This window comes from Gorilla gorilla, chromosome 10 (genome assembly GCF_029281585.2).
Source record: "Gorilla gorilla gorilla isolate KB3781 chromosome 10, NHGRI_mGorGor1-v2.1_pri, whole genome shotgun sequence".
NCBI classification, from domain to species: domain Eukaryota; kingdom Metazoa; phylum Chordata; class Mammalia; order Primates; family Hominidae; genus Gorilla; species Gorilla gorilla.
In genome coordinates this window covers 144,392,905-144,405,064 of record NC_073234.2, presented here as the reverse complement: position 1 = coordinate 144,405,064, position 12,160 = coordinate 144,392,905, and the positions used below count along the sequence as shown (strand labels likewise).

The following is a 12,160-nucleotide window of genomic DNA, read 5'->3' as shown; positions in this document are numbered from 1 at the left end:
CGAATGTTCTCACTTATCAGTGGGAGCTGAATGATGAGAGCACATGGACACAGGGGGGAAGGACACACTGGGGCCTGTCGGAGGGTTGGGGTCGCAGGAGGGAGAGCATCAGGAAGAATAGCTAATGGATGCTTGGGCTTAACACCTAAGTGATTGGATAATCTGTGTAGCAAACCACCATGGCACATTGTTAACCTATGTAATAAACCTGCACATCCTGCACATATACCCAGAACTTAAAATAAAAGTTGAAGAAAAGATAAACACATGTCCATAGGTATATAAAAGAAAATGTATACAGATACCAAACCATCACATTGTACACCTCAGATACATATAATTTCGTTAATTGTACCTCAATAAATATGGAAAAAGTAAAAAAAAACAAAAAACAGTTTATTTATGAAGAAAAGAAAGAAGCAGCATTGTTTCCCAGGTTGGAAGCTGTCACTAAGACTACTTGTGGTGGATGGCCACAGTCTTTGCAGCCCTTCCCATCTGAAGTGGAACAGATCACTGTACCCCAAGACCCTGGGCTGGCCTGGGACTTCCAATGGCAGTCAGTGGCAGTGGCCATATGTGATTTCCAAGCCTGGGCGGGAGAAGACTTTGTGCTTCCCACTCTCCCCACTGCCCCGTTCACACCGGTACCCTCTAATCTGGCCCTGCGACTTCTGTTCTCATTCTTAAGAATGAGGCTTTTTGGCTGGGCATGGTGGCTCACCAGGATCACTTGAGGTCAGGAGTTCAACACCAGCCAGGCCAAGATGGTGAAACCCCATCTCTACCAAAAATACAAAAATTAACTGGGCATGGTGGCAGGGGCCTGTAATCCCAGCAATTCAGGAGGCTGAGGCAGGAGAATCACTTGAACCTGGGAGGTGGAGGTTGCAGTGAGCCAAGGTCACTGCACTCTAGTCTGGGTGACAGAGCAAGATGTCTCAAAAAAATAAATAAATAAATAAAAAGAGGCTTTTTCTTCTTCTTTTTTTTTTTTTTTGAGACCAAGTCTCCCTCTGTCAACTATGCTGGAGTGCAGCAGCACGATCTCGGCTCAGTGCAACCTCCACCTCCCTGGTTCAAGCAATTCTCATCCCTCAGCATCCCAAGTAGCTGGGATTACAGGCACACACCACCACCCCGAGCTACTTTTTGTATTTTTAGTGGAGATGGGGTTTCGCCATGTTGGCCAGGCTGGTCTCGAACTCCTGACCTCAAGTGATCCGCCCATCTTGGCCTCCCAAAGTGTTAGGATTACAGGCTTGAGCCACTGCTCCAGGCCAAGAATGAGGCTTTAGTCTGGAGACTCCTGGCTGCATGAGGCCCTGGACACATTATGAGCTCATGCAGGACCCAGTGAGGGTTGAGCCGTCTGTAAGTGTCCAAGTGAGCCCAACGGACACACATGAAGCAGCCCTCACAGGGCCAAACCCCAATATCAGGAGAAATGCAGGGGTGGCTGCTTTCAGCTGGTGCATTTTTTTTTAATGAGAAAATATGTTTAATTTTGTAATAAAAGTTTCTGAAAAAGAGGCGTAAATTTAGACACATTTGCTTCACAGTCCAAATTCTTATAGTGCATCTGCTCTCTAAAGTGAGGGATCCTGGCCAGACGCAGTGGCTCATGCCTGTAATCCCAACATTGTGGGAGGCGGGAGGGCAGATCACCTGAGGTCAGGAGTTCGAGACCAGCCTGACCAACGTGGCGAAATCCCGTCTCTACTAAAAATACAAAAATTAGCTGGGTGTGGTAGCAGGCACTTGTAATCCCAGCTACTGGGGAGGCTGAGGCAGGAGAATCGCTTAAACCCGGGAGGCGGAGGTTGCAGTAAGCAGAGAAGGTGCACTGCACTCCCAGCCTGGGTAACAGAGTGAGACTCCATCTCAAAAAAAAAAAGAAAAGAAAAAAAAGTGAGGGATCCAGACCAAGACATCTGCAGATACAGGAAAAAGCTGAGCCTTATTAGCAAAGACTTTGGAGGCATTAGAAGGTCCAAACCCCCCACCACAGAACAAATGGGAGCAGGTGGTGCATCCTGCGGTGGCTTATTACAGCTCAGTACACGACACATGCAATGGAAATTGCTAATATATTTAACACAAGCCGACCTAAAACTTCAGCATTTATAACCTGTATAATTGGCCATAAAATTATGCAGGTTCAAGGTTTTCTTTCCCAGCACAGGCATTCGTCCATTATTTAATTCAAGCACTTTCATTTTCTCTATGCTATTCCAAATCTTGAACAAGAATACAACTAGTGTGAATATAATGACTTATGGCGACATCACTGTAACACAATCACAAAAGCTTCAAAAAATTAATACCTAACGGGAGCAAATCTTACTGAAATGTTAAGATCGAGATGTCGCTCTTAGAAAAGCCTTGGAAAATTGTCACAGCCTCTGAATAAGCCGCTGACAATCTCCATTGTCAATTTTCATTGAATATGTAGAGTTTTTAATATTTCCTTAATACTCTTTTTTTTTTTTTTTTTTCTTTTTTTGAGATGGAGTCTCAGCCTGTAGCCCAGGCTGGAGTGCAGTGGTGAGTTCTCGGCTCACTGCAACCTCTCCCTGCTGGGTTCAGGCAATTCTCCTGCCTCAGCTCCCCAAGTAGCTGAGACTACAGGCATAGGCCATCATGACCAGCTCTTTTTGGTATTTTTGGTACAGATGAGGTTCCACCATGTTGGCCAGGCTGGGCTCAAACTCCTGACCTCAGGTGATCCACTGGCTTCATCCTCCCAAAACGCTGGGATTACAGGCATGAGCCACCGCACCTGGCCCTTTCCTTAATATTCTAAGTATCCTGAAGCTAACTTTAGAAATGCAAACCTTAGTGAGTCCTTGTTTGACCAAAAGTCTAAGCTAGACGCTACATGCAGAATTTGAATTGTAGGTCAGAAGAATTTGAGGTTAGGCATTTGAATATGAGGTCAAGAGTCAAGCTATTCATTTTAATAAATGATTGTTAAAAATGGAGAAAACTTTTCAAGATTGAGAGGTCAGGTAGGAGAAACAGTCCAAGCCTACATTACTAGGCAAAAGCCACTAATGAATGCTAAAATTTGCAAGTGAAAGTTTGATGAGGATAGAGATTAAGAGCACCCTCTCAAAAATTACTTATTAATTACAAAGGAAATATAATACCTGTACAGTACACGGAGAAACCAGGGGATACCAGCTTAACTAAGGGAGGAAGCCTTAGCCCAGCACACATGGCTGGTGTGTACACACACACACACACACACACAGAGTTTACATAGTCACAAAAAGATCTCCAGTATTGGGACAAGCTGATGCTGTACACATCCATATGTGACACACTGAGAAGGGAGCAACATCACTTCCCCCATATTCTTGATGTGCATGGAATATCTATTCATATACACAGAAGGAGGAAGAGGGAAAGAAGGAAGGTACGAGGAGAATCACAAAGGTACCAAAAAGAGGGGGAAAGTCAAGAATCAGTATTACCGAATTGGAAAAAAAAAAAAAAGTAAATGTCAAACAAACAAACAATCTACAAAGATGGCATCCAGAGATGGTATTGAAAGCACTGTGTGAAGAACGCAGGTGACGTCAAGATGAAGAGACTCTGTTTAATTCTTCATTTTTGCTATGTGAGAAGTATGAGTGCTGGAAACCTATGTTGTTCCTTTACGCTGACACACTTAGCTACTGAGAACTCGAGGCTCTGAAGACGCATTGGCATTTTGGTCACGCAGGCTGTAAAAAAGTGGCCCTCCAACTACCCCTGTCCTGGGATCCCTTGGAAAGATGGCCCTGAGAAGAGAATAATCCATAAGATACAATATTGATTTTCAGAGTTTTTTGACTATGACATATTGTAAGATAAACATATTATGTTGCAACTCAGTCACATGAGATATATAAATACACACATACACATACATAGAGTTTATATATGATTGAAAACATACTTTAGGCTGACTACATGCAAGCCACTTCGATGTTTTCTATTTGATTTCACTTCAATGTTTAAAAGTGCTGGTCCCTAACTTACTCAATTCATTATGAGACCCCTGACCTGCAAGACGCTGCAGGGAGATGGAGTGAATCCTATATTCCTTTCCTCTCCCCTCATCTTCTTCCTGGGTTGGAGATTAAGTGTAATGGGAATATAGGAAACTAAATTAGGAAATGATAGAATAAAGGGCTATAGACTTGTCTTACTCTAGGTTAAAAAAAAAAAAAAACTAAAAGAAAGAGACAGCATTTGGATTTGAGTAGCTTATGTGCACTTTCCACATACCAAAATATCATTCACCAAAAATAAAGATTATAGAGGAAAAATCCTGATCAAGTGTTCCAGGGCTCAGGCTTATCACACGTAAGCATCAACTCTGATGAATTACACTTCAGGCTCCCTAAAGCCCCTGACAGCTTTAAGGTGGTATAAATTCTTAGCTTTTAACAAAGAACTATTAAATAAGGTTGGCTTGCTGATGCTCAGAGACAAGGCACATACCTGACTAATTTTTTTAGTAAATTTTGTCTCCTCCTTTTAATGCCAAACTTATTTTTATTACCTTTGCTTTTCCTCTAATATCTAGGTTATCCATGAGTCAAGATTTGAACTCGTCACTTAACAAATGTCTTTCCGATAGAACCATTTCCTGGAGAACGGTATTTTTATCTTCAAAACAAAATGTGTTGTTTTCACGATCTGGCATATTGCTGCCAACAGCTACACTCCACGTTGCTTAATCTCCCAAGTATGAGTCATCAGCGGGCTCAGGAACAGAAACTCAATCCACGTTGAGGCAGTTTCTATGCCCTGTATTCTATTCTAGAAGCTGTCTTTATTATTTTCTTTTTTCTTTCTTTCTTTCTTTCTTTCTTTTTTTTTGAGACAAAGTTTCACTCTTGTTGTCCAGGCTGGAGTGCAACGCCGCAATCTCACCTCACTGCAACCTCCGCCTCCCAGGTCCAAGCAATTCTCCTATCTCAGCCTCCCAAGTAGCTGGGATTACAGACATGCACCACCACACCTGGCTAATTTTTGTATTTTTAAGAGACAGGATTTCACCATGTTGGTCAAGCTGGTCTTGAACTCCTGACCTCAAGTGATCCGCTGCCTCGGCCTCCCGAAGTGCTGGGATTACAGGCATGAGCCACTGCGCCAGGACACGCTCTTCATTATTTTTCACTTGTTATTACAAAAAAAAAGTACTTCAGTCGAACACATTAGACTTACTAAATTATAGCTGAAAAAGCTGATCTGGGGGCTATGCAAGAATAAAGGCTTCTACTAACACTAGTTTTCCATACAAAAAACAAGTGAGTTTTCCTAGGACTAGCCTGAGGAAGAAAAGTGCTACAATCTGAGTTAGGCAAATTTGAGTTTCCATTATAGAAATACAAATAGAGTTGACAGAGAGATAGAGATAGAGATGGAGAGAGAAAGAGAGAGAGAGAAATAAGCAATAAAACTAGAAATACAATAAAACAGAAATCAGAAAAACAGGAAGGAGTTACCCAGTCAATTTAAGCTTTCATACGTTTTAGGTTTGATAGCCTGAAAGGAATCATGACTTTAGATGTGTTGGTTATTGAAATTTAAAGGCAAAACTCATAGAACATGGAATCATCACATTTAAAATGTATCTAGAAATGCACAGAAAAACTCAAAGACCAGGTAACTAATTTGATGTCTACACATCTATCTTCCAATCAGAATAGCTATTGTCAATATCGTGTGAAAAAATTACAACCATGCCATTTACTACATTTAACCTGCTTTATTATTTATTTGTTCTTAGTTGACCTGTTTGCATGTGAGATAATGGTAAGCATAAGAGGGGTTTGATGTTTTAAATTAAGGAGACTTACTCATTCTTTAGCTGGGGCTTAGAGATAGAATTGAGTGTGGTCAGAAAACCTGTGACATGCTGGAAGAGGAGAATGCATCGCGACGTGGACATCAGACATTTAAGAAGCACACTACACACCCTGGTGACTAATCGATCACTCAACTGTTTATATGCAGTGTTAAATGAAGCCCTTCCCACCCACTCCCCCTGATTTCAAGGTTAATAGTTGGTGAGAAGGCAGACGGTATCTGATCACTAATAGTCTCTACCAACTTCACTGTACCTTCTGTTTTCACTGTCTGAAGCTCCAAGTGGGAGGGACAAATCACAGTCACAGCTTTCCAATGCTCCAGAGGCCAAGGGAAGATAGAGTAAGGTTGATGAGGACGGCCCATCCCCAGAGCCTGAGAGACGACAAAGACAAACGATGGCACAAATGCGAACAGACGCCTGATCATAAAACCCAGAGACGCAGATTAATCCTACATCTACCCTTAAGCCGTTATCTGCCACTGTCAGCTATCAGAGCCACAACCAGTCTCTCTAAGCCCATATATTCTGAGTACATTTACAACTTCTAATTGCACACATTAAGATTAAGCAGCAGCCAAGTAGGTCTCCAGAGGAAAACGCTTTCTAAGGAGTGTTTAAAATCTCCTGGCTGTTCCCTTAATCATTCAATAGCAAGACCAACGAAACAGTCAACGCTGAGACTATGGAATGTGACGACAAATCATTCTCCTACTGGAAATTATGAATCTTAGTTACAATGCCATTGCGTCCTGTGATAGACTGAAGACCGACTAACCTTACAACAGGAAATTGAAAATGGGCCCACTCGTTCTGAATAATGGTACATGTAACTGACATGACAAAGCAGCTGAAGTCGTGTGGGTTCATCTGTAATACTGAGAACAGCCATGCTAGTGTGGCTGAGATTGATGAATACACTACGAAAATTATTTCTGATAAAATGCTTGGAAATTTTTCTTTTCAATAGAACTTAATACTGACATAGAGTATGTGGTAGAGGCTTTGTTTCAAGTCTTTTTTGTTTCATTTTATCTTATTTTATTTTAAGTTCCAGGATACATGTGCAGGATGTGCAGGTTTGTTACATAGGTAAACGTGTGCCATGGTGGTTTGCTGCATCTATCAACCCATCACCTAGGTATTAAGCCCAGCATGCATTAGCTATTTTTCCTGATGCTCTCCCGATGCCCCCAGCCCTACCCTCTCCTGACAGGTCCCAGTGTGTGTTATTCCCCTCCCTGTGTCCACATGTTCTCATTGTTCAGCTCCCACTTATAAGTGAGAACATGCGGTGTTTGGTTTTCTGTTCCTGCCTTAGTTTGCTGAGGATAACGGCTTCCAGCTTCATCCATGTTCCTGCAAAGGACATGATCTTGTTCCTTTTTATGGCTGCATAGTATTCCACGGTGTCTATGTACCACATTTTCTTTATCCAGTCTATCACTGATGGGCATTTGGGTTGATTCCATGTCTTTGCTATTGTGAATAGTGCTGCAATGAACATACACGTGCATGTATCTTTATAACAGAATGATTTATATTCCTTTGGGTATATACCCAGTAATGGGATTGCTGGGTCAAATAGTATCTTTGTGGAATTGCCACATTGTCTTCCAAAACAGTTGAACTAATTTACATCCCCAATAACAGGGTAAAAGCGTTCTTATTTCTCCACAAGCTCGCCAGCATCTGTTGTTTTTGGGCCTCTTAATAATCATCATTCTGACTGATGTGCGATGTTATCTCATTGTGGTTTCGATTTGCATTTCTCTAATGATCAGTGGATGATGAACTTTTTTCATATGTTTTTTGGCTGCATGTATGTCTTCTTGTTTCAAGTCTTTAGCATGAAAATAGACTTGGGGTGTCTTTCTGTTTGCTGAGGGCAGAGAATTGATTTTGCATCTTCAGTCTCTTCTTAGAAGTTTGCAGCAGGAGGCTAGGGGAGGTGGCTCATGCCTGTAATCCCGGCACTTTGGGAAGCTGAGGCAGATGGCTTACTTGAGCTCAGGAGTTGAAGACCAGCCTGGCCAACATGGTGAAAACCCCCTCTCTCCAAAAAATACAGAAAATTAGCCAGGTGTGGTGGGGCGTGCCTGTAATCCCAGCTACTTGAGAGGCTAAGGCAGGAGAATCGCTTGAAGCCAGGAGGTGGAGGTTCAGTGTAACAGGATTTTACAGAAATTGATGAGTTGAGCCCCAAATTTAAATTGATATGCAAAAAACCTAGAATAGCTAAAATAATTTTGAAACAAAGTTATTGACTAACACTACTTGGTTTCTAGACTTACTATTACCCTATACCAACAAAACAGCATGATATTGGAATAAAGATAGGCATAGATAATGGAAGGCCACATACAGTAAACTGACTTTCAACGAAGGCACCAGAGCAATTCAATGGGCAAAGAAAAACATTTCCAATAAATGACACCGGAACCATCTGGATATTGTTAAGAAAAAAAAACAGATCCCTACCTCATACAACACACAAATAGTAATTTCAGATGGATTTATAATCTTAAATGAAAGAGCTACAGCACTAAAACTTCTAAAGACATTTTAAAAAGAAAGAAAAACATCTTTGTGACCTTAGGGTAGGTAAAGATTTTGTAGACAGGACTCAAAAGCACTAACCATCAAAGAAAAAGTTTGATAAACTCGACTTCAATAAAATTTAAGCCTCTTCTGCTCTTCAAAAGACATGGTTAAGCAAACAAAAATATAAACCAGAGAATGGGAGAAAATATTAACGATATATTTATCTGACAAAAGGCTTGTACCTAGAATATAAGGAAGTTCTACAAACCAATAATTAGAAGACACACACACACAATTGGCTAGACACTCACGAAACAAGATACATGAATGGCCAACGCGCACATAAAAAGGTGCTGAACAAAATTAATCATCAGGGAAATGAAACTTAGAAGAATGACAATGAGACACCATTTCATTATCTCCCTAGAACAACTAAAATTGAAAAGACTGTCTACTCCACCGGTGGGCAAGAATGTGGAGTAACTGAAGCTCTTGTCAGCTTCTGTGGAAGTGTAAGATGGCACACCTTGGAGAACTGTTTGGATATTTTTTATAATGTTAATCATATAGTCAAGCTATTTGACTTAGAGGCATTTATCCAAGAGAAGTGAAAACGTAGGTCACCAAAAAACCTTGCACAAGGATATTCATAGTAAATGTATTTGCAATGGTTAAAAATGGAAAACAAGCTAAAAGTTCATCAATAGAAGAAGAGATAAACAATTTGTGATATATGGAATGAAATACACCATTCCAAAATAGAATACTAAGAAAAAAGGTCTACAGATACAGACAATAGGGATAAATCTCAAACACATTAGTTGAACAAAGAAAGCCAGATACAAAAAAATTATTCAGTGCATGACTCCACTTAGATGAAGTTCAAGAACAGGTAAAACTAATCTAAGATAAGAAAAATTAGACTAGGAATCGCCTATAAAGAGACAGAAATTAAATATGGAAGAGGGCATGAGAGAACTTTCTTGAGTGGTGGAAATGCTATCTATCTTGACTGGGGTATTTGTCACATGGGTATATACATCTGTCAAACATTTGCCTAATTTTACACTTGAGATCTCTGCATTTCACTACATACAAACTTCAGAATTTTTTTAAAAAAAGGATGAGTTCACTCTATTCTACTGACATAATGAGCAAAGAAGAAGGCAGGTTAGAGTAGTAAGTGAAGCTTGATTTTGTCTTTTAAACATCATTATTTACATGTAAATTGTTGAGAAAGATCACATCAAACATTAATAGCAGTTTCTTTTTGGTGATGAAATTTCAAGTGATTAAAATTTTTGTTGCACTTTTTGGCTAGGCCCAGTGGCTCATGCCTGTAATCCCAGCACTTTGGGAGGCCGAGGTGGGTGGATCACCTGATCAGGAGTTCGAGACCAGCCTGGCCAATACGGCAAAACCCCATCTCCATTAAAAATACAAAAATTAGCCGGGCATGGTGGCGCATGCCTGTAGTCCCAGCTACTTAGGAGGCTGAGGCAGGAGAATCACTTGAACCCGGGAGGTAGAGGCTGCAGTGAGTCTAGATCACACCACTGCACTCCAGCCTGGGCAACAGAACAAGACTCCATCTCAAAAAGAAAAAAAAAATGTGCTGCATATTCTGATATTTTCTCATTTTTCTACAATGGTAATTTAATTATGTGTATAATTAGTAAAGTAAAATAAAATGAACACATGAGGTTGTTATTCTTATAAAGAACAAATGTCACAGGAAATGATACTGAAAATTTGGAAAGCAGGTGCTAAAAACAGCATCAGAAAGGGCCAGAGCCCCTGTCTCTCTGGCTTTCTAGCCCTGCTGTTCCTCAAAAGGATAAAACTAGTCATGAAGCCGCAGACAGAGGGAAATGAACCTTGTTCTCTCTGACAACCACTTTTTCAAAACCGCATGAATGTCACAAGCTCCTGAAAGTAACTGACAAGATGCACTTCATCAAAATCCTCTAAGAAGATCTCATGTCTCACCAGAGCGTTGAAGAAAGGTATTCCAGTTAAAAGCGGCGTTTGGTGTTGTTGCAATTCCTGGGTCAAAGAAACAAAAAAAGGGCAAGTTCACTTTGATGCGACTGCTGAAATACAATGAGTTATTTTGTGTTGAGGCTTATTATTATTATTACTATTATTATTATTATTTTGAGACAGAGTCTCGCTCTGTCACCCAGGCTGCAGTGCAGTGCCACGATCTCTGCTCACTGCAACCTCCTCTTCTGGTTTGAAGCGATTCTCCTGCCTCAGCCTCCCAAGTAGGTGGGATTATAGGCGCCTGCTGCCACACCCGGCTAATTTTTGTATTCTTTAGTAGAGACAGGGTTTCGCCATGTTGGCCAGGCTGGTCTCAGACTCCTGACTTCAAGTGATCCTCCCGCCTCAGCCTCCCAAAGTGCTGGGATTACAGGTGTAAGCCACCACACACGGCCCACTTGTGTTGAAGTTTAAATAACGGTAGCACCTGGTTTTTATAAAGCCACTCGATGCTCTGAGTGTGTCACTGAAGTCCCATGAATCCTTCAGCACAGGAGGGTTAAAAAGAGCCCATGGATTCCACATGAGAAAAGACGCACCCCTTTCAGCCCCAGGATCCATGACAGGCCCAAACGGGGTTAGACAAACCCTGAGTTCCTTAAAAATGCCAGGAAGTAACAGGCTTCAAAAACACTGTCAGCTAAGCCCCATGTGAAAATTATACCTCCCTGTAAAATTCCCACTCTCAGCCCTCAACAACTCATGCCTGATGGTCTGTTGGCTATTACTTCTTCAGAGAGAGAAGTTACATTTAATTTTTGCTGAAAAATAAATGACTATTTTACAATTTAGAAATTCAGAGGCAACGTCTAACACGTTATCTTGGTAACAGAAACATTTTGAAATTTTATAAAATGTAAGTAAATCAAGTCATCTAACCACCTCCAAAATCCACCTGCATAATCGTTATTCACACTGAATCATACTGACAACGGCTATTTAACAAGTGCCCACTTCAAGCCAGCCCTGGGCTCCGACTGCATGTAGGCGCTTTCCATACTCCACTGTAACCCTTAAAGGCCCACTGAGCAGACTGGTTCCTCCAGTTTATCCAGCTGGACACTGATGTTCAAAGAGGTTAAATGCACTTCAAAATGTGCAGGGTGGAGGTGGTAGACGCTGTGTTCAAACCTACGCACTGCCTCAGAGCCCAGGTTTTTCCTGCTGCACCAGCTAAAAATGTCACTGAAGCCAATGCAGCAAGGACACAGTGATGACAGGATGCCGTGCCTCACTTAAGGTGCGCCTGAGCACCATGGAAGTCCTCAGGAGGCCCGAACGCCTGGCCTCAGCCTCTGCACTCGTTCTAACCCGAGCTTGGGGCCAATTACATGTTCTTCCTTGGATCTAGTCTTTCCATTATTTCTATCATGTAGTACAGTGGTTTACAAACTGTGTTTAGAGAGGCCGGGCATGGTGGCTCACACATGGAACCCCAGCAATTTGGGAGGCCGAGGCAGACAGATCACCTGAGGTCAGGAGTTCAAGATCAGTCTGGCCAACACAGTAAAACCCTGTCTCTACAAAATACACAAAAATTAGCTGGGCATTGTGGGGGGCACCTGTAATCCCAGCTACTCGGGAGGCTGAGGCAGGAGAATTGCTTGAACCCAGGAGGCGGAGGTTGACGTGAACCAAGATTGCGCCACTGCACTCCAGCCTGGGCAACAGAGCAAGACTCCATCTCAAAACAAAAACAAA

The 12,160-nt window shown here is 41.7% G+C and overlaps 1 protein-coding gene across 5 annotated transcripts in view; it reads right to left on the bottom strand.

The window, feature by feature from the left end:
• The window catches only part of GLT1D1 (glycosyltransferase 1 domain containing 1), a 137,388-nt gene that overhangs the window by 62,261 nt on the left and 62,967 nt on the right, over positions 1–12,160 (bottom strand). For 4 of the 5 annotated variants that reach the window (XM_063694492.1, XM_004054154.5, XM_063694493.1 and 1 more), the window contains one exon: positions 10,403–10,459. The exons of the other annotated variant lie outside the window; for it this stretch is intronic. In XM_063694492.1, coding sequence (XP_063550562.1) covers positions 10,403–10,459 — 57 coding nt within the window. The remainder of the gene's footprint in view (positions 1–10,402; positions 10,460–12,160) is intronic. 5 annotated transcript variants of the gene reach the window in all.